The 22998-nt window shown below is 50.1% G+C and overlaps 1 protein-coding gene across 1 annotated transcript; it reads right to left on the bottom strand.

The window, feature by feature from the left end:
* Window positions 1-13417: 13417 nt before the first annotated feature.
* LOC125323018 (gallinacin-2-like) lies at window positions 13418-16525 on the bottom strand. Its single transcript, XM_048297538.1, has 4 exons — window positions 16438-16525; window positions 14887-14968; window positions 14479-14599; window positions 13418-13639 (listed from the first exon to the last, which is right to left on the bottom strand). Exons 2-4 carry the CDS (start codon window positions 14942-14944, stop codon window positions 13591-13593), a joined length of 228 nt encoding a protein of 75 aa, XP_048153495.1. The 5' UTR covers window positions 14945-14968; window positions 16438-16525; the 3' UTR covers window positions 13418-13590.
* Between the last annotated feature and the right edge of the window lie 6473 nt (window positions 16526-22998).

Below are 22998 nucleotides of genomic sequence, written 5' to 3'. Positions count from 1 at the left end.
CTGTTCCCCCAGAGGGAGCGTGTGCAGGGCAGCTCCAGCACAGGCACCCCACACAGCCTGGCCCAGCAGGCACTGCCAGGCTCAGCATCCCCAAAGCACGGCCAGGCAGCAGCATCCCCAGGGACACACACGCTGCTCACCGCCAGCACCATCGCCAGGGCCTTGTGCTGCCACCAAGCCAGTGCCACCCCCAGAGGCAGCAGGCACAGCACCCCTCCGGCAGCAGCACACGCACACACGGCCCAGCCCTGCAATGCCAACGTGCTCAAAGTCTTTATTCAAGCCGCGAAAAGCAGCCCCTGCCCCAGAGACACCGGCGCTGGCAGCAGAGGGCTCCAGCCCAGCAGCGCCCAGCAGGAGCAGCTGCCACTGCTGCTGTCACCGCAGCTGGGCACGGCACAGGCAGGGACGGGAGGGGACATCAGGAGATGGGTCCAGGAGCCAGAAGCGAGGGAATGTCCTGCTTGGGAATTTCAACCCCAGAATCTGTAGAAAGAAACAAAACCAGCCCATCAGCTACTGTAACTTGTCCTGCCACCCTCTCCCCCTGCCCTGCAATGCCCAGTGTGTGCTGCAGCAGACTCAGGCTTGGGGAGGTGAGCTGCAGTCCTTGGTGCAGACAGGTTGGACCTGGGCTATCTCAGTGCTGGCAGCCCTGGCTCTGAGTGTGTGCAGATGCAGCAAACTTGGATCATGTCCTCAGTGCTGCCCAAGGACAGCAAATGTTTCACCCTTCGGTGTCTTGGGTGAGCTGGGAGGGCCTGGTTGTCCTGGGGCTGCTGCAGCCCCATTCAGGACAGCTCCAAATCCCCAAGGGCTTTTTCCTTCTCTTTCGGGCCTCTTAGTTTAATTATAAAAGCAGGAGAGATTTTATCAGGTGTTTGCTAGAAAGAAATCAGTGACAGACCCCTCTAGGGAAAAACGATGAAAATCTTTCTTCAAGCAGGAATCTGGTCCTTACCCTTTGCAGCACACCCTTAGAGATGAACAACTTCCAATAGGTTTTCCAGGGTAGGGGCAACCCCCATAGGTGCAGTGTCCCCCTCGGCGCCTGCATGCAGCTGAACCTCCTGTTTCCATGGACAAAAGCACACTCAACAATTACAGCAACAGTCTGGCAGAGCAGGGTGTGCTTGCAGTCCCGCTGGCAGGCAGCGACTCCTCACATCCCATGTCCTTGCCCTGGCTGTGCCATGATTTGTGTGACCTCTGATGCAAAGTCCTTGTGCAGCCCTTGCAGGGATCATCCCTTGGGCTGATGAGGTTTTGGGACACTCAGTGGATGAACCACTGGATGAGAAGGAACATCTTTGTGCCCCAGGCAACGCCCTCCATCCCAACAGCCCTGGGGCTCTCTGCCATCCCTGTGCAGGGCAAGAGATCATCCAGAGACTCCCAAACAGGAACAGCTGGGTGCAGGCTTGGAGCCTGAAACCAAACCCATTAGTGACACACAGATGGAGGTGGGATTCTGTCTGCATGGGATTTCTCCACCCCAAATCTGCATCCAGTTGGAAGATCACTGGAGAAACACCTTTGACCACAATGCCCTGTTATCTTCTCATCACTCCCACAAACAGTCTCTTCCAGGGACACTGAATTCCCTGCTGCTGGGGGCTCACACTTTCCCCATTTCCCCACCTCCATTCTCACCTGCAGCACCCTGCACCAGCAGGAGGATCAGGGGGAAGAGCAGGAACAGGATCTTCATGGCTGCTGCCTCTCGCGGCTCTTCACAGGGCTGCAGAGGGGACACCAAGGCAATGGGGACATGCAGGACCCCAGGTGGGGCAGGAGCCTGGGCTCTGTGGTTCACCACACTGCAGAGGGGCTGCTTCCAGCCACAGCAGATGATGATTCCTCTGCTGTTCAGTTAAAAGCTTTTCTTAGGTGTGTGCTGCACACCAAGCTTTGGGGGCGTTTCATGTCTCAGTCTCTTGGAAATCGACGGCCTCAGCTGATCCTTTTCCTTTAACTGCCTTGAAGGCTTCCCAAAGCCCTTCCCCAGAGAACTGATGGCAGTTCTAACATGGGGACAAGGGTTGCCAATTCAAACAAAACAATGGACAGAGAAGTTTGGAATTGCAGAGAAGAAGCTGCCATTGAAAGTTATGGAGCTAAAGGACTGTTACTCCCTCAGGCTTCATGAATCCAACACATGTCCCAAAAGCCCTGGACCAATCCCCGCTGCTTCCCTGGGCTCAGCAGAGTCCTGCCAGCTCAGCCTGGCAGTGCCCATCCCCAGCCCCAGAGCATTCCCAGGATTCCCAGCAAAGACATTCCCCAGCCCCACACTTGCTGCCCCTGCCCTGGGCAGCACCGACCCTGCAAGCAGCCAGAGGCCAGGCAAGTGTCTTGGTGCCCAGAAATGGAAGCAGAAATCAGCCTTTGGAATTGCTGAAAGCCTGAAATGATGGGAAATCTCAGTGCTGCTGTGGGAAAAGTGTCTCCCTATTTTGCCCCGGGAAAGTCCCCATTCTCCCAACAATGATCTCGTCTCCCTCCTGCAGCATCAAGGCACTGTTCCAGTCTCTCCTGTGCTTAGGAAGACTCAGGTCAACCTTCCACAGGTTTGGGACTCTCAGACTCACGTGAGGACTTTCACCCTCCTTCCCAGGAATCTCTGAGGGCCTAATTTTCCACCTGGATACTTCCAGCAGTTTGTCCTTCAGGAGACTCTGCTGTGCCGGGCTTTGAGCTGAGATGCTGAGCAGGCAGGATTCCAGAAAGAGACCCCACACTCACCTCCCTGGCAAAGATGTGGGTGCTCAGGCAGCAGCAACCCCAACAGGAATGGCTGTGTCCAGATGCCCCTGGGGTCAGGGAATGCTGCTTTGCCCCAACCACGCTGGATTTATAGCAGTGCTGGTGGGTGGGACAGGCCCCAGTTGCTGCTGGCACAAGTGCCCGGGGCCAACCCGAGAGTGCCCCATGTGCGTGGGGCTGCTGGGGCTGGCGCTGGTCCCTCCCTGCTGCAGGGACAGAGGCTGAGGTGCCTCCTGGGGCTGTTGCAATCGTCACCGTTGTCCCCATGCAACACCTCTTGTGACACCCGCGGCACAGCGGCAGCGGGCTGTGGGGCCAGCTGGGGCATCTTTGGGATGGGCACAGGAACTGCTGGGTGCAGCCACCAGCACCAGCCCAGGCCTGGGGGAAGCAGAATCCTTCCTTCATAGACTCATCCTGGGCTGCTTTGGATTGGAAGGGATCTTAAAGATCCTCTCTTTCCCCCCCTCCTGCCATGGGCAGGGACACCTCCCACTATCCCAGGTTGCTCCAAGCTCCGTTCAGCCTGGACAAGAAACACTTGGAAACTTCCAGGGATCCAGGGGCAGCAACAACCTGTGCCAGGGCCTCCCCAACCTCAGAATTAAGAATTTCTTCCCAATATCTTATTTAAACTCTCTCAGTGGGAAACCATTTCTTTCCCTCCTATCCTTTGTCTCTTCTCCTCTGATGGAATCACCAATTGGTGTGGGATGGGCAAAAACTCACAGAATATGGAAAAGAACTTTGGACACTGCAAGAACATCTTACTAGACAAGAGGTCTGTGCAGCTGACATGTCAGGGGGATAAACAGGGTTTTCTCTCGTGGCTCTTCAGGTAAAGCGAGAGCAACAGCAGGATAGATGGTAAGTTCTGTAGCCCAGGTGATCCAAAAAACCAGTATCCCCTGCAAATGCCAGCCAAGGTGAAGAAATACAAGATGATGCAGTCCCTGCTTGTGAATCCAGTGTGTTTGATGCCAGCCATGCCACTGGGAGAAGTGACAGTGCTTGCTGGGCAGGAGGGGCTGTGCCCTGTGCCCAGTTTGGCAGCTGCCTCTCCAGGTGTTTGGCAGAGCAATCTGGTCCCCCCAGGCTGCGGGGCTGAGCTGCTGGGGATTTGGCGGTGGAACCTGGCATCTCAACCTTTTCTCCTGCACGGCCCTGAGATGTGAAGGCACAGTGACAAGGTGACAATCCCCAAAAATGCAGGAGATGGACTCTGCATGCTGAGCAGAAGCAGAGGCACCACCTGCCCACATTAGTGAGGGTGGGTTTTACTGGGAGTGTTTCTTGAAGGGACTCAGAAAAAGTTCCACCCTGTGCCAGAGCAGCAGGGTGGTGCTGGTTTCCAGTGAGCAGGGTCTGTGTGGCTGTGTCCCTGCGTGTCTGTGTCCCTGGATGTGTCCAGCAAACGGCAGCACCGCAGGGTCCTTACACAAGGCAGGATGATGCAAGGCCCTGGCTTGGGAATCCTTCTCAGAGGTGTCAGAAGAGGGAACCAAGGCCTCCTTTTCTCTGGTGCAGGGGGAGAATCAGGAAAAGGAACTTTTGGGCTACGGGTGGCTCCAGCCCATCCTCTGTGCTCTCCTCCTGATGCTGCAGGGAGCAGCAGGTAAGATAATAATGAATTGAATGCACGGACACAGGGAGGATTTAAGTGATGCTACAGGGAAGCTGTGCTGTGGATACCAAGTGTTCCATACAGACATAATGCAGAGGAGAGAAGACAAAGCAAAGCTTTTGATTCAGGCATTTATTTTATCCCTATCAATCTCATGAGTCACATGTGAGTTCTCCTGGTGGCTGTGCCATGCTCCCTGAGGTTCCTCACTGCCATCCCTTTAAGGAATGGTTCCTGCTGCAGGTTTTGCAGCTGGGACAGGAGCTGGGACCTTGTGACCAAGGTGTGGCTATTTTAGGGATGAGGTTTTGCCCCTATCTCCACAGTTCCTAGCCCGTGTCTTTCTGGCATGGGAGTTGGGTCCTGAGAAAAGAATGATATCTGGGCCTATAAACACCGGGACAATGTTCCTGTTCCCCCAGAGGGAGCGTGTGCAGGGCAGCTCCAGCACAGGCACCCCACACAGCCTGGCCCAGCAGGCACTGCCAGGCTCAGCGTCCCCAAAGCACGGCCAGGCAGCAGCATCCCCAGGGACACACACGCTGCTCACCGCCAGCACCATCGCCAGGGCCTTGTGCTGCCACCAAGCCAGTGCCACCCCCAGAGGCAGCAGGCACAGCACCCCTCCGGCAGCAGCACACGCACACACGGCCCAGCCCTGCAATGCCAACGTGCTCAAAGTCTTTATTCAAGCCGCGAAAAGCAGCCCCTGCCCCAGAGACACCGGCGCTGGCAGCAGAGGGCTCCAGCCCAGCAGCGCCCAGCAGGAGCAGCTGCCACTGCTGCTGTCACCGCAGCTGGGCACGGCACAGGCAGGGACGGGAGGGGACATCAGGAGATGGGTCCAGGAGCCAGAAGCGAGGGAATGTCCTGCTTGGGAATTTCAACCCCAGAATCTGTAGAAAGAAACAAAACCAGCCCATCAGCTACTGTAACTTGTCCTGCCACCCTCTCCCCCTGCCCTGCAATGCCCAGTGTGTGCTGCAGCAGACTCAGGCTTGGGGAGGTGAGCTGCAGTCCTTGGTGCAGACAGGTTGGACCTGGGCTATCTCAGTGCTGGCAGCCCTGGCTCTGAGTGTGTGCAGATGCAGCAAACTTGGATCATGTCCTCAGTGCTGCCCAAGGACAGCAAATGTTTCACCCTTCAGTGTCTTGGGTGAGTTGGGAGGGCCTGGTTGTCCTGGGGCTGCTGCAGCCCCATTCAGGACAGCTCCAAATCCCCAAGGGCTTTTTCCTTCTCTTTCGGGCCTCTTAGTTTAATTATAAAAGCAGGAGAGATTTTATCAGGTGTTTGCTAGAAAGAAATCAGTGACAGACCCCTCTAGGGAAAAACGATGAAAATCTTTCTTCAAGCAGGAATCTGGTCCTTACCCTTTGCAGCACACCCTTAGAGATGAACAACTTCCAATAGGTTTTCCAGGGTAGGGGCAACCCCCATAGGTGCAGTGTCCCCCTCGGCGCCTGCATGCAGCTGAACCTCCTGTTTCCATGGACAAAAGCACACTCAACAATTACAGCAACAGTCTGGCAGAGCAGGGTGTGCTTGCAGTCCCGCTGGCAGGCAGTGACTCCTCACATCCCATGTCCCTGCCCTGGCTGTGCCATGATTTGTGTGACCTCTGATGGAAAGTCCTTGTGCAGCCCTTGCAGGGATCATCCCTTGGGCTGATGAGGTTTTGGGACACTCAGTGGATGAACCACTGGATGAGAAGGAACACCTTTGTGCCCCAGGCAACGCCCTCCATCCCAACAGCCCTGGGGCTCTCTGCCATCCCTGTGCAGGGCAAGAGATCATCCAGAGACTCCCAAACAGGAACAGCTGGGTGCAGGCTTGGAGCCTGAAACCAAACCCATTAATGATGCACAGATGGAGGTGGGATTCTGTCTGCATGGGATTTCTCCACCCCAAATCTGCATCCAGTTGGAAGATCACTGGAGAAACACCTTTGACCACAATGCCCTGTTATCGTCTCATCACTCCCACAAACACAGTCTCTTCCAGGGACACTGAATTCCCTGCTGCTGGGGGCTCACACTTTCCCCATTTCCCCACCTCCATTCTCACCTGCAGCACCCTGCACCAGCAGGAGGATCAGGGGGAAGAGCAGGAACAGGATCTTCATGGCTGCTGCCTCTCGCGGCTCTTCACAGGGCTGCAGAGGGGACACCAAGGCAATGGGGACATGCAGGACCCCAGGTGGGGCAGGAGCCTGGGCTCTGTGGTTCACCACACTGCAGAGGGGCTGCTTCCAGCCACAGCAGATGATGATTCCTCTGCTGTTCAGTTAAAAGCTTTTCTTAGGTGTGTGCTGCACACCAAGCTTTGGGGGCGTTTCATGTCTCAGTCTCTTGGAAATCGACGGCCTCAGCTGATCCTTTTCCTTTAACTGCCTTGAAGGCTTCCCAAAGCCCTTCCCCAGAGAACTGATGGCAGTTCTAACATGGGGACAAGGGTTGCCAATTCAAACAAAACAATGGACAGAGAAGTTTGGAATTGCGGAGGAAAAGCTGCCATTGAAAGTTATGGAGCTAAAGGACTGTTACTCCCTCAGGCTTCATGAATCCAACACATGTCCCAAAAGCCCTGGACCAATCCCCGCTGCTTCCCTGGGCTCAGCAGAGTCCTGCCAGCTCAGCCTGGCAGTGCCCATCCCCAGCCCCAGAGCATTCCCAGGATTCCCAGCAAAGACATTCCCCAGCCCCACACTTGCTGCCCCTGCCCTGGGCAGCACCGACCCTGCAAGCAGCCAGAGGCCAGGCAAGTGTCTTGGTGCCCAGAAATGGAAGCAGAAATCAGCCTTTGGAATTGCTGAAAGCCTGAAATGATGGGAAATCTCAGTGCTGCTGTGGGAAAAGTGTCTCCCTATTTTGCCCCGGGAAAGTCCCCATTCTCCCAACAATGATCTCGTCTCCCTCCTGCAGCATCAAGGCACTGTTCCAGTCTCTCCTGTGCTTAGGAAGACTCAGGTCAACCTTCCACAGGTTTGGGACTCTCAGACTCACGTGAGGACTTTCACCCTCCTTCCCAGGAATCTCTGAGGGCCTAATTTTCCACCTGGATACTTCCAGCAGTTTGTCCTTTAGGAGACTCTGCTGTGCCGGGCTTTGAGCTGAGATGCTGAGCAGGCAGGATTCCAGAAAGAGACCCCACACTCACCTCCCTGGCAAAGATGTGGGTGCTCAGGCAGCAGCAACCCCAACAGGAATGGCTGTGTCCAGATGCCCCTGGGGTCAGGGAATGCTGCTTTGCCCCAACCACGCTGGATTTATAGCAGTGCTGGTGGGTGGGACAGGCCCCAGTTGCTGCTGGCACAAGTGCCCGGGGCCAACCGAGAGTGCCCCATGTGCGTGGGGCTGCTGGGGCTGGTGCTGGTCCCTCCCTGCTGCAGGGACAGAGGCTGAGGTGCCTCCTGGGGCTGTTGCAATCGTCACCGTTGTCCCCATGCAACACCTCTTGTGACACCCGCGGCACAGCGGCAGCGGGCTGTGGGGCCAGCTGGGGCATCTTTGGGATGGGCACAGGAACTGCTGGGTGCAGCCACCAGCACCAGCCCAGGCCTGGGGGAAGCAGAATCCTTCCTTCATAGACTCATCCTGGGCTGCTTTGGATTGGAAGGGATCTTAAAGATCCTCTCTTTCCCCCCCTCCTGCCATGGGCAGGGACACCTCCCACTATCCCAGGTTGCTCCAAGCTCCGTTCAGCCTGGACAAGAAACACTTGGACACTTCCAGGGATCCAGGGGCAGCAACAACCTGTGCCAGGGCCTCCCCAACCTCAGAATTAAGAATTTCTTCCCAATATCTTATTTAAACTCTCTCAGTGGGAAACCATTTCTTTCCCTCCTATCCTTTGTCTCTTCTCCTCTGATGGAATCACCAATTGGTGTGGGATGGGCAAAAACTCGCAGAATATGGAAAAGAACTTTGGACACTGCAAGAACATCTTACTAGACAAGAGGTCTGTGCAGCTGACATGTCAGGGGGATAAACAGGGTTTTCTCTCGTGGCTCTTCAGGTAAAGCGAGAGCAACAGCAGGATAGATGGTAAGTTCTGTAGCCCAGGTGATCCAAAAAACCAGTATCCCCTGCAAATGCCAGCCAAGGTGAAGAAATACAAGATGATGCAGTCCCTGCTTGTGAATCCAGTGTGTTTGATGCCAGCCATGCCACTGGGAGAAGTGACAGTGCTTGCTGGGCAGGAGGGGCTGTGCCCTGTGCCCAGTTTGGCAGCTGCCTCTCCAGGTGTTTGGCAGAGCAATCTGGTCCCCCCAGGCTGCGGGGCTGAGCTGCTGGGGATTTGGCGGTGGAACCTGGCATCTCAACCTTTTCTCCTGCACGGCCCTGAGATGTGAAGGCACAGTGACAAGGTGACAATCCCCAAAAATGCAGGAGATGGACTCTGCATGCTGAGCAGAAGCAGAGGCACCACCTGCCCACATTAGTGAGGGTGGGTTTTACTGGGAGTGTTTCTTGAAGGGACTCAGAAAAAGTTCCACCCTGTGCCAGAGCAGCAGGGTGGTGCTGGTTTCCAGTGAGCAGGGTCTGTGTGGCTGTGTCCCTGCGTGTCTGTGTCCCTGGATGTGTCCAGCAAACAGCAGCACCGCAGGGTCCTTACACAAGGCAGGATGATGCAAGGCCCTGGCTTGGGAATCCTTCTCAGAGGTGTCAGAAGAGGGAACCAAGGCCTCCTTTTCTCTGGTGCAGGGGGAGAATCAGGAAAAGGAACTTTTGGGCTACGGGTGGCTCCAGCCCATCCTCTGTGCTCTCCTCCTGATGCTGCAGGGAGCAGCAGGTAAGATAATAATGAATTGAAAGCACGGACACAGGGAGGATTTAAGTGATGCTACAGGGAAGCTGTGCTGTGGATACCAAGTGTTCCATACAGACATAATGCAGAGGAGAGAAGACAAAGCAAAGCTTTTGATTCAGGCATTTATTTTATCCCTATCAATCTCATGAGTCACATGTGAGTTCTCCTGGTGGCTGTGCCATGCTCCCTGAGGTTCCTCACTGCCATCCCTTTAAGGAATGGTTCCTGCTGCAGGTTTTGCAGCTGGGACAGGAGCTGGGACCTTGTGACCAAGATGTGGCTATTTTAGGGATGAGGTTTTGCCCCTATCTCCACAGTTCCTAGCCCGTGTCTTTCTGGCATGGGAGTTGGGTCCTGAGAAAAGAATGATATCTGGGCCTATAAACACCGGGACAATGTTCCTGTTCCCCCAGAGGGAGCGTGTGCAGGGCAGCTCCAGCACAGGCACCCCACACAGCCTGGCCCAGCAGGCACTGCCAGGCTCAGCATCCCCAAAGCACGGCCAGGCAGCAGCATCCCCAGGGACACACACGCTGCTCACCGCCAGCACCATCGCCAGGGCCTTGTGCTGCCACCAAGCCAGTGCCACCCCCAGAGGCAGCAGGCACAGCACCCCTCCGGCAGCAGCACACGCACACACGGCCCAGCCCTGCAATGCCAACGTGCTCAAAGTCTTTATTCAAGCCGCGAAAAGCAGCCCCTGCCCCAGAGACACCGGCGCTGGCAGCAGAGGGCTCCAGCCCAGCAGCGCCCAGCAGGAGCAGCTGCCACTGCTGCTGTCACCGCAGCTGGGCACGGCACAGGCAGGGACGGGAGGGGACATCAGGAGATGGGTCCAGGAGCCAGAAGCGAGGGAATGTCCTGCTTGGGAATTTCAGGGTCTCAACCCCAAATTCTGTAGAAAGAAACAAAACCAGCCCATCAGCTGCTGTAACTTGTCCTGCCACCCTCTCCCCCTGCCCTGCAATGCCCAGTGTGTGCTGCAGCAGACTCAGGCTTGGGGAGGTGAGCTGCAGTCCTTGGTGCAGACAGGTTGGACCTGGGCTATCTCAGTGCTGGCAGCCCTGGCTCTGAGTGTGTGCAGATGCAGCAAAACCTGGATCATGTCCTCGGTGCTGCCCAAGGACAGGGAGTGTTTCACTCTTTGGTGGCTTGGGCAAGTCCTCTGCAGAGTCTGAATGACTCCCCTGGGGCTGGAGGAGAGTGGGGAGGCCCTGGCTGACCTGGGGCTGCTGCAGCCCCTCTTGGGCACTTCCAATCACCTTTCCTTCCCTCCCCTCAGCTCTGCCTAGGACATGAAGGGCACTGAGCCATTTGCTGCTAATGGACCCTTAAACACCTTCTGCCATGACAGCAGCTTTTGTAATTCCGAAACTTACCTTTTGCAGCAGAAGTAAAACCTGGAACATTTTCCTGCGATGACATAGGGGAAAGAGCAGTTCAGGAGTGAGCAGTACCCTTTTTCTTTCTGACATTGTTTCCTGTTTGTTGGACCCAAGGAGGATCCTGCAAAGTGAAAGAGGCCAAAGTGAGTATGGCTTAACTGTAAAAAATGTGTCTGGTTCCAGAGGAACCAGTACTGGTTCTGAGTCCAAGTCTCCAATGACCTGAGAACCAAACCCAACATCTTAAACTCTCCAGTCAGAGTTCATTTTTTCTAATGCAACGTGTGCACGTGGGCAAAGACCCAGGGAAAGAGCAGCATGAGCTGCACGAGTTGCTGTGCTGGATCCTCAGCTGCCCAGACCTTCCTCACAGCAAATCCCTCCCAAATGTTATAAATACCTGAGAAACCTGATCACCTCCCAGGACCTGGAAAACCCCACTGGCTGAGGCTCACACCTCAGCCATCTCCCCTCTGTCCCTCTCACCTGCAGCACTGTGGACCAACAGGAGGAACAAGGGGAAGAGCAGGTAGAGGATCCTCATGGCTGATGCCTGTCCTGGGTCTTCTCAGGGCTGCAGAGGGGACACATCGAGAGCCCAGCCAGGGTCAAGGATTTAGGGGAATCCTTGTTCCTGGAGAGGCCAAGCTAAATGAAGTCTTATCCGGTGCTCTCCATCCCCCAGCCAGCCCAAAGCTGGCTGCCCAAACACCCTGCACAATCCCCTCTGCCTTCCTGAGGTCAGGAAAGTCTTCCCAGCTCACTTGGGAGTGTTTATCCCTAATTCCAGAGCATTCTCAGGATTCCCAGCCAGCACATTGCCCATCCCTTTGCAGCACTGAGCCAGGAAGGAGCAGGAGGGCAGGGAAGTGTCTTGAGGGCCTGAAAGTGACCACCTAGTGACCTACCTGATGGAGGTGTCGGTCAGAGCACACCAAGGCAGAAAGGGTCTGTAACAAAGCAACCTGGAATCACTTGTGTGAGGAGTCCCGATGGGGGGAGTGTCCCTGTGCCCCAACCACGCTGGATTTATAGCAGTGCTGGTGGGTGGGACAGGCCCCAGTTGCTGCTGGCACAAGTGCCCGGGGCCAACCCGAGAGTGCCCCATGTGCGTGGGGCTGCTGGGGCTGGCGCTGGTCCCTCCCTGCTGCAGGGACAGAGGCTGAGGTGCCTCCTGGGGCTGTTGCAATCGTCACCGTTGTCCCCATGCAACACCTCTTGTGACACCCGCGGCACAGCGGCAGCGGGCTGTGGGGCCAGCTGGGGAATCTTTGGGATGGGCACAGGAACTGCTGGGTGCAGCCACCAGCACCAGCCCAGGCCTGGGGGAAGCAGAATCCTTCCTTCATAGACTCATCCTGGACTGGTTTGGGTTGGAAGGGACCTTAAATTCATCCCTTTCCACCCTCTGCCACGGGCAGGGACACCTCCCACTATCCCAGGTTGCTCCAAGCCCTGTCCAACCTGGCCTTTCACACTTGAAGGGATCCAGGGGCAGCCACAGCTTCTCTGGGCAACCTGTGCCAGGGCTTCACCACCCTCACAGCTGAGAATTTCTTCCTAATATCCAATCTAACCCTGTCCTCTATCAGTTTGAAGCCATTCTCCCTTGTCCTGTCACTCCAGGCCCTGGTCCAAAGTCTGTCTCCAGCTCCTTTTGACCTTCTTGAGGCACTGGAAGGGTGTCCAAGGTCTCCCCAGCCTCTTGTCTTCTCCAGAAGACACCCCTAGATGTGTCTTCTGGAGAAGATAACTCGGTATCTGTGGTGTATGTTTTGGTGTTTATGAGTCTGCTTTTTGAGTGAGGCACAAAATGAATAGCTCTTTTGAGCCTTCTGCTCTGTAGCTCCATCACTGGGCAGAGTTTTGCTGCTAAGCCATTGCCCTGAGGCAAATCTGAAATATTTGTTAATGATGTGGTGTGTTTTGGAGAAAGAAAGTGGCAGGATGGAGGGATGTTCATAGGAAGTGAGAGGTGGATGAAGTTATCCAGTGAAACAGGATGGAAGCAAATGCCAATAAACGGAAGCCTGGCATCTCTGCCAAGTGCTTGATACCCAGCTGGAAATATGGAATTGGCCAGGGTGGCCTCCTTGGAAAGAGAAATCTCTAACAGTACAACCAGAGCCATTGGTTATGAACACACATGTTCATGGATCAGCACCGTGGAAGCCTTTTCCAGAGAGGGTGAGCTCAGGCTTAGCAGAGGGAAGCCATTCTAACCTCGAGTTGTGTCCAGGTGGGTGGAAAGGAGAAAACACCCAGCTCCCACCCTTTAGAGTTACCCAGGTTACCCATCTGATCCATGGGACCCCTTTGTGATGCCACCTTGAGGGGCACCTGGACAGCCTCTTTGGGAGATCTGTTTTCCTCTAAGGTCCCCAAAGGTCTGCCTGAGGTGTCCCGTGGGATCATCCCAAGTGCTCATGAGGGCAAGGGAGTCCCTCCCTGCCATGTGGTGGGATGGGGTGTGGAGCAGCAAAGCTCCCAGCAGGGTCTCTGGCAAGGAGAGTTACAGTGGGCCCTGGGCCTCCAGGTGGGGAATGAGGGGGTTTAACCATTCGTGTTTTCCCAAGAAGATTTCTGCACAGTAAAAAAAAAGGAATTTTGGCATCTGCACACATTCCCACAAAGGGAATCTGAGTTCTTCCAGCCAGCCTATCCCTTGGCACTGCAGGTTAAGGTTTGTGTAGACTTGGAGAGCTGTATGACTCAGAAAAACTCAAATTAAGGAGCAGTTTGCTCCATAAATCATTGCCCTCTGGGGTTTGTGTGTCAAACACCAGGCAGGATCATGACCCAAGTTTCAGTGCATGTTTCAGTGAGCAATAATAAGCAACAACAGTTTATTTAGGAGGGAAAGCAATGCAGAACACATTTCAATTTACTCTGTATCATAAAGCCTTTTGCATTGGAAATGAAAGGGGTGTGAGGCTTTGCAGCAGGATCCAGTGGGTTTAGGAGTAAGGAGATTCCAAGCAACTTTGTAGGTTTAGAAGAAATTTTCATTGGTCTTCAATGAATGGTTCATCAACATTTCTTAGGTCCCATGGACTGCACAAAGGAAAAAAAAATTCAGATTTTCTTTCTGCTTATATTCCCTCCCTGCTTATTCTCAGCCCATGTACATTTTCCTCTTGGACACAAATTCTTCCCAAAATAGCTGATGTCATGTGCTGTCATGCTGGGACAGCTCTGTGCAACCATACCTGTGAGTAAGGAGACTGTTTCCCTATTGTTTCAGGAAAAGCAGGGAATTAAATTGATATCCCTAGATTCTGGGGTGAATGCATTCAGTCCTGAGTGAAAATAGAAGGCTGTTTTTCATATGATAATGTATTTTTACAACACTGTCGCCCTTTTTGCACACACTTGGTGGCACTCAGAGACCTCTGGTCACCCACTCAGCACAGCAGCCCAGTTTCACAAATGCCAAAACTGGATATTTTGCTTTGACACAGGAGCTGTAGAGGGTCAAACAGAGCTGAGGCAGCACAAGGCTGACATCTCTGATGGTATTTTATCCTTCTTGCTGGAGCAGATCATCGTGAAAGAGCACTGTGGAGCTCAATTTACTGGAGTTCAAAGAATCATAGAATAAGCTGAGTTGGAAGAGACTCGCAAGGATCATTGAGCCCAACTCCTGGCCCTGCACAGGGAAACCCCAAAAACCTCACCCTGTGCCTGAGAGTGTTGTCCAAATGCTTCTTGGACAATGTGTAACGCTTGAGCCAACACAAAACACTTGACTGTCCTCATGGCATAATAGCTTTTTTTTCCTTATACCTAATTTAAAGGTATTCAAGGAACACCTTGGGGTTTAGGATACAGGCAAAATATTTAATATTTCTCTGCTAATCCTGCAGATGAGCTTTGGTGAATGCCAAACTCACGGTTTGCAGCAGGAGCGGAACCCAAAGCAACTTCCAACTTTAACCAGATGGATGGGACATCCTCCAAAGTGGCAGCTCCCTCCTTTACAGAAAAACATTTCCCTCTGGGGCAAAGACAAACCTGCAACAAGAACAAAATATTTCCTTCTCCCTCGCTCTGCAGGATAGGAAATTGCAGTCAAAGCTTCTCATTCCTTGAGCTGCCTTTGTCACCAACATCCCACCTTGGCTATTTTGAAAGGCCGTGTGGCAGGTGAGGTTACAAAGAAGGTCCAGCACAAGCGCTGGGCTGATTGTTTAGTTCCTGACTGGCTTCTAGCAATTTTAAACAGAAGTGGTTAAAATGTGCTAGGAATTTTACTTCAGGTGTGCACAAAGTCATTTTCTATCATCTCTTTCCCATCTTACCTGGAGAAACCTGGAGCGCCAAGAAGAGGAGAGAAAAGAGCAGGTAAAGGATCTTCATGGCTGTGGATGGGCTCTGGCACTCCTGGGAAAACGACCAAGAAAGATGTTTGAAATACAGTCCCTGGCATCTGCAGTCTTCTGAACTACACAAACACTGTGTTAATAAAAATGACTTTTATATGAACTTTATCTTCAAGCTTTCAAAAATAACCAGTGAAACCCATAGGAAATCATGACTGTTGTGTGGGGCAAGATGTTTTCAGGACGTGTGACCATTAAGTTACTTTATTAGTTTGGTTACTCAGATTTCTTTTAAATTTTGCAAATAGTCCTTAGCCAGCACAGAATCATTGAATACCAGAATGGTTTGGATTGGAAGGAACCTTGAAGTTCATCCCTTTCCACCCTCCTGCCATGGGCAGGGACACCTTCCACTAGACCAAGTTGCTTCAAGCCCCATCCCACCTGGCCTTGGACACTTCCAGGGTTGCAATTATAACTTTATTTTTAACTAAATGATTTTATCTCATAAATAAACTACATTAAGAAAAATGAGGTGATGTTAGAGTCAAAATTAAAAACTTCAGGAAGAAATGAGTTCATTTTGCAATGTTAAAATTTATCAAGAAATAACAGCTGAAATCAATTTGCTTCAAATCTTCAGTCTTGGTTTAGAGGCAGCAGTTCTACAATTGAAATGTGCAACCAAATCTGTTCCCATTTAAAAAGAAAACTTGAAAAGCAAACATCTGATACCTTCATTGGAAGAGTTTAAACTAATGTTAGTCTTAGCTTTATAGGATAGAAGGGCTCTTATGGATAAGGAAGTGGTAGTTAATGTTATATATCCTGGCATTTGGAATGTTCTGATCTATCACAAATCATGTTCTCTCAAGCAAGGAAGGGAAATGAGATTGTGCTAAAATGTCCTATTGCTGCAAACAGAATTGATAGAGGATGACCCAAAGCTGCTTCAAAATTAGTATTAGAAGTTTACATAAGTTTGTATATATTTGAAAATATCAGGAGAAATAAGGAGACAAAGTTAACAATTCTGAAAATGAAATAAGGGTCTTAATGTAAAGACATAGATTAAAATATGCTATATAAAAATATATATGTTATATACTATATTAAAATATATAAATATACAATTTTATACCTCTTACGTACTGCAAATATTATATAACCATTTAAAATATATTCAAGCTATATATTTAATGGAAATATATATATATATATATATCAATCAGTATGTAGATTTCCACTAAGAGGTCACCAATTTCTTTGGAGCACAGACCTTTCTAAAGTAACCTGACCCAACCAGATTTTTATTTTCCCTTGAGAATTTTTATTAAAGCATTCTAGGTATTAGCACATATTTGAACTAATTATTCAACATGTCCAATTTTCCAAAATCTTAGGTTTACCATTTTTAGTTGCATATAAATTAAAGTTAATAATGCAGAAGTTTGGGGGTTTTGTTTTGGGGTTGGGTTTTTGAGGAAAAAGACAAAAGCTGGCATTGAAAGAAAAGAACAGAGAAGTTACCAAGTATCAGGAGAGCCCTGAAGCCAAACAAGACCTGCTCGTGGTCCCTTCCTTCCTGAGGCCTTTGGCTGTGGGGCTGAGATCCTCTTTTATAAGGTGAGTCCCAAAAGAGACTGACAAGTGCTTTCTCTTCTCAGCCATGTGTGGAACCAATCCAAAAATTGCTCTTTTTTTTTTCTGGTGGCATCTAATCCAACCAGAAATCAGCTTCCTGATGATAAAATATGGTTTCTTTCCGAACCTGTTGAAGCTTTTTTCTGGAAAATCCCAGGTTATTCGTGCAATACCTCTTGTGACACTCCAGTTTGTGTAAGATACGTTAACCCACCATGGTGTGTGTCAAACATCTTGGGACATAGGTCGAACTGTCCCTGCTTAGGAGCAACTTAAAACCTTGCAATTCATGGCATCTGTGTGTTCCCTGCAATCCCACTTAATTTTCTCTTCCGTAAATGCAGAATGTAAGAACACAAAATGGACATATGGAACTAAAACAAATGTCCATTGGCTTCCTGGCCAGTGGCCACTGAAGATGCCTGAGTGAAACAAAATGTACTGAAATAAGGGAGTACATAATGGTTATGTCCCTGGACACCCTTCCAGTTGATGGAAAATATGTAAATTTAGGCAAATACAGTGCCAGAGGATGTCTTTGGACCCTCAGGCTCCAAAGCTCCTGATTGAGCTTTTTTCCCAGAACTCTGGTTAATTTTTGGTACTTCTGTCTTCCAGAGGACCTTCAGTTGATTATGCCAAAACCACAGTATGCCTTAGATTAAATTCTTGGCTGTGAGGGTGGTGAGACCCTGGCACAGGGTGCCCAGAGAAGCTGGGGCTGCCCCTGGATCCTTGGAAGTGTCCAAGGCCGGGTTGGACAGGGCTTGGAGCAGCCTGGGATAGTGGGAGGTGTCTCTGTCTACATCAGGGAGGTTGGGATGAAATGGTGTTTAAGGTCCCTTAGGATCCAAACCATTCTATGTTTCTAGGATTCTAAAATATTAAATACTTTTCAGATCTTATTTTACTTTAAATCTCCCTTCAGTCAACAAACAAATATTGTTTATGCAGTATTTTAACATGACATATGAAGTGCATCGTAATGGTTAGTGATACATTCACTAATTTGAATGATTGGTGTTTCTAATTGACCAGGACCTCTGCAAATGTCACCATGTCTTACATCACATTTAGTATAAAATTAAACTGAAATATTTTAATTGATGACTGATTTATCAGTGATTTATTGGTGATGTAATTTTTTCTATACGTTGACATTAAGTTCTTAAGTAGAACCATAGAGTAGTTTGAGTTGCAAGGGACTTCTGAAAGGTGAATTAATCCAAGCCCTCTGCAATGAGCAGGGACCTCTTCAACTAGATCAGGTCAGCCCAGAACTATCTCAGAGCCCTGTCCAAGTGTACAGGTACAGAGAAGTGTACAGAAATTATCTATATGCATGTGAAAACATGCCTACAAATGATTTCCCTTAAAAGCATACCCTGACACAGCTTTTTATTGTCTAGATAACTTTGCATGTGAACTGTTTCTGCAAGAGAAAAAAATGATAATTGAATTTCTGGTGTGTCTGCCAACATCTGGCCATAAAACTGAAAAATGGAGGGAATAAAATTGCAGAAGCTGCAGTTGCTTCACCTCTTGCCAAGTGTTTGTGGTTAACTTGCCAACTGTTACTGTTACCCAACCCAATTCCTCAAGGAAACGAAGGTGCATCGTTAATTTTTATTGTCTGTAAGATCCTGTGTGCAAGTCCTATCAAGGGCTTGGCTTTAACACTGAGCATCCTTGGCACCGTTTAATATAAATTCTACATGGTCACAGTCCCATCACTGCCATCAAAATACCTCTGCCTGGACAAGGCAGAAGGAAGGGGGAAGCAGAGGAGGGATGGAGCACCTTTGACAGAACTCAGCGAGACTTTGGGTTGTGGCTCTTAGGGTGGGCAATCTTTCCATCCCCATTTGCAGCTCCTGTTCTTCTGAGCAAGGGACAATCAGACACTTCCAAACATTATGATGGGGTCAGCATTTTGTTTAATAATACAGTGCTGAAGAGCTGCTGTGCTTGAGGCAGGTGGGATGTATTATAAAGGGAAATGTCTTCACAAAGAGGCTGCAAATTTTCTGGAGGAGAAATGTCTTTCACTCTTTTTAAATTAAGGCGTTCGAGTAATATTACCAAGATCACCTTCCAGAGAGGAAGGAGGATCTTCTCTCCATCTTAGGAGTTTGTGTCTAGCACAGAAGATGAGGCAATTAGGAGCAAAAATGAGAATCTCAAACTCTGCTCCTAGTAGTTTTCTCTTGAAAAAAAGTATGGACAATATTAGGGAAGTCTTTCAGTAGTGTTACCCCTGATTGAAGTGCTTCAAACTGTACACAAAATGTATTTAATAAATCTCAAGGCTTTCATGATTATGCAGTTATCTTGAGTAAATGATGAGACTAACATCTTCATGAACAAGTCTGGCTCCATCTTTTGACCTGACAGCTAATTAAAGGTACTGGGGTGCAAGGGCAGAGCCCACTCTCTTATTTGAGAACCACGCTGTGACTGGCAGTGATGTGTGTGTGATCAAATCTGCTTGGCACAGACCAGCTACTGGCTACAGGCCAGTTTCTAAAATTCAGAGAACCTCTGTAAACCAAATCAAATTCTCTAGAGAAAAATGGCAGGGGTCATCTCACCAAATTTCAGATATCCTAGAAGGAAATATCAAAGTCCAAGCTATTTTCACTGCTCTTCCTTTATGGATAACGGAAAGAAACTGTTCTATGGATTTTTTAACAGACATTTGCAATAAGATTGTTAGAAATAAATGTAAAAGTAACAGTAGGGGTAGAAGAAACCCAGAAATGTTGCAGGAGGAGGTGTTTTGCAAGAGCCATGAGCACTAATTCTGCAGAATGACACAAGTGGCAGCTGTGTCTCTCACAGAGCCAGAGTTTGCTCTTCAGAGGGTTTTTTAAAATATGTTGTGACCTCTCCAAACCCACCCAGAAAGTCATTAGGAGTCCACACCATCTCGGTTTGGTAGCATACTCCACTGGGCACTGTTGTGTGAATGTTTAGCAGCTGCTTCTGAGGAGGTAACTGCCAAATCACTCTGTTGAACATCCATAACTTTTGGAAATATGCTTTTTACTCTCTTCCTCTTTCCTTTATTTTTATGGGTTTTTTCCTGGTTTGTGTTGCTGATATAACTCAAAATGTTCCTGGTTTTCCCTTGCATAAGATCCACCCATAAGTGAAGTTTCTCAGGTGCCTCCAGGCCCTCTGAAGGAAACATCTGGAGACATCTCAGCTTTATCTACACTGCTGGGCCATGAGGGCAGGGAAAAAGAGACAGAAGCACAGATTCCAGCCCATATTTTATTTCTCCCAGTGAGAAGGGAAGGTCCACTACGAAACTGCAATGCCTGCTCCTTTTGGTCCTGAGGGCTCCTTATTTGTAGAACTGCAGAATGGTTTGGGTTGGAAGGGACCTTAAAAATCATCTCAACCCCCTACCAAGAGCAGGGACACCTTCCACTATCCCAGGTTGCTCCAGGCTCATCCATCCTGGCCTTGGACACTTTCAGGGATGGGGCAGCCACAGCTTCTCGGGACACCCTGTGTCTCACTGGGAGAATTTTCCCCTCCTTCCCTACAAAAGAATCACCCGGGGTTAAACCATATGAAATGCCACCATAACTGATTTTATTGAAGGAGAGGAAAGAAACAGTTTCCACAGTGTTGCCTGGTTCATGTTTCTGATGTTTGCTTCACTGCAAGGAAAGATTGTGGCAGCTTTTCATTGCAGCAGGAACTGGTGCCACCAGGAGTGATGAGATCAGGGTGATTCCCAGAAGCTGTTCAGTAGAATCAGGAAGGGTTTCCAAGGAGAATCCAGGGACTCTTCAGCTATACCACCCCCTGCATGGTGAAGAGGAGAGAGTTTCAGGCTACCCATCTGTAGGTTTTCTGCAGAGGTGTTCCCCCTATCTCGTGACTTCAGAGCAGAGGCTGCCATGGGATGTGAATTCCCCCTCTATGCCAGCAGGTTTGGGACTGGAGAAGTGAGACAGGTGGCAGGAGCTGTGCCTTTAAAATGCTGCTCTGGAGAAAAGATAACGAGGGTATGAGCCATTCCCACAGTGATCCCTGCATTTCTACTCACTTTTTGCAGCAGGAAAATCCATGGCTACAACTTCCAATCCAGTAATACGGGCGACGGCAAATTCCTGGGAAGCAGCGTCCGTTTTGGGCCACACAAGAATCATCCAGCCCAGGAAACACGTGTTGTCCTGCACAGCACAAAGAGAAGACTCATTTACCATGAAAGTGAGAAAAAGTGAATACATTCTTCTTTACTCCCCTCACTCCTTACCTGCAGCCCCTTGGAGCATCACGAAGAGGACAACCAGGAGCATGTGAAGGATCCTCATGGCCACAGCTGGGATGTGTCCTTACCTGCACTGAGCAGAGAGCACGAGGTTGAAAAACACCGGACAGAGGATTCCCTCCTGAACAGGAGATGGGGAACTACTTAAAGAATGCGCCTGGAGACACCAAAGCCAAAACCTTTGTCCAGTGGATTTGGACAAAGCACACAGTGAAAACTTCCTCCTTGGAGATATTAGTAATTTCGAGGAATGCATCTCTAAAAAACCTGACCTAATTAGCACTGCTTTAAGCACAGATTCAAACTAGCATTTCCTGGAATAGCTCAAAATCTAAGTTATTCTGGGATTGTATGGTGTTTTGGTGCTGGTTTTCATTTTTGTTTCTTCTTTTAATTTTGATTTTACTGCAGTGAAAAAAAAGATATCCCAGACCTTTTCAGCACCAGGCAGGTTACTCTGGTACCAGCATAGGCCCACAAATTATCCCCCTTCCACATATTGAAGTACACAAAGAGTTCAGAGAATGAGCCATTTGTAAGCCTTAGGAAAGTCTAAAAAAAGATATCTGTCTTTTTTCAATATTAATTAAGATGGCAACTCATTAAAAATGTTACTGCATTCAGGCAAGACGAGGCCCAAAATGCAAAGCTCAGCTGCTATGCTGGCTGGGTGTCTGTTTCTGGAGGAAAACGGACATTTTTCCCTCTGATGCCTCAGGGGAAGGCTTCCAGGTCTCTGTTCCTCTTGGAGGTCAGCAAACCCAGCGTGCTCCTGGAAGCCCTGCAAGCAGCCACTCTGGTTCTACAGAACACATACACACAGGAGGCACTTGCTGGACTAAAGAAAAGGAAGGGGTTAATCAAAGCAGAGATTTGAGACTGATGAAAGGAAAAGAGGTTTATGAAGATGGAGAGGTGAGAGGCTCTCCAGAACCAGGCAGAGTTACCTGTGGAGGAGGCAGAGGATCACTGCCCCTTCTGTTCTCCCATGGGTGCATCAGAGCCAAACATGCCTATAAAGGGTTGGGGATGTGCCAATGCAGTCACGGGCCAATGAAAAAAAAGCCTTTTCCAGCCTGTATTTTCTTTCTTCCAACGAGAAAGGAAGGTCCACTTTGAGACTGCTTTTACCACAGAGCCCCTGATCTTTGTGCAACCTGTCTTAGACCATCCAAGTTTGTGTAAGACACGTTAGACCACAGAGTGATGTAAAATTCCTGGAAACGTGCAATGAGTGCTCCTTCTGATCCTGAGGGCTCCTTGGCTGTAGAATCATGGAATGGCTTGGGCTGGAAGGGACCTTAAAGATCATCCAGTTCCACCCCCTGCCATGGGGCAGAAGGTGGGGACACCTTCCACTATCCCAGGTTGCTCCATCCAGCCTGGCCTTGAACATTTCCAGGGATCCAGGGGCAGCCACAGCTTCTCTGGGCAACCTGTGCCAGGGCCTCCCCACCCTCACAGGGAAAAATTTCCCCTCTTTCCCTAGGAAAAAATCACTGGCAATGTCATCAGCTTCCCCTGGTGATTGCTGTGGTGCTTTACAGATCTTCTGCACCAAGGAGCCAAGAAAACCAGAAACCTTGATGCCTAGGAGGGATTCCAAAACTGAGAAAGGAGGAGGACAGGAATGGGCTGTGGGAATCTATGTGGATTTTAAGAAATCTCAGCTCCGATGTCCACCCTCAGGTTACCTAAATCTAGAGTTTGTTTCCAGCTGGATAAACTCCACATGGGACAAATCATGTGAAGGCAGTGAAGCACAGATAAATATTACTGCTGCTCTAGAGGTGTAAAGCTGAATTTTTGCTCCCTGGTTCTTCAAGCAGCACTTTTATCCTCATATTTCCAGGGCTTTGGAAGCAGCTGGCAAACCCTCTGCTTGCTTGTGCCTTCCCTGAGCTGGGGGGTCTCTGTGGTGGGAGAGGTACAATTCCCAGAGGGATCAGGGACAGCTCACTCCACATTGCTGCTTAAAACACCCAACAGCAGATGGGATTTCCAGGCAGGTTTTGGCCAAGTCAGGTCTGGGCAGTTTTCCACAGGGCTGTCCAAGGCCACTGGATGGACAGCAGGGCTGTTCCCACATGGATTTCATGCGAATTTTTGCCAGGTGTGGAGGTGCTGTGAGGACAAATGTTGGGCAATCGTACCAAAGG

Source organism: Corvus hawaiiensis, chromosome 3, assembly GCF_020740725.1.
Source record: "Corvus hawaiiensis isolate bCorHaw1 chromosome 3, bCorHaw1.pri.cur, whole genome shotgun sequence".
Taxonomy (NCBI): domain Eukaryota; kingdom Metazoa; phylum Chordata; class Aves; order Passeriformes; family Corvidae; genus Corvus; species Corvus hawaiiensis.
The sequence above is the reverse complement of the archived record's forward strand: the minus strand, read 5'-3'. Positions and strand labels throughout refer to the sequence as shown.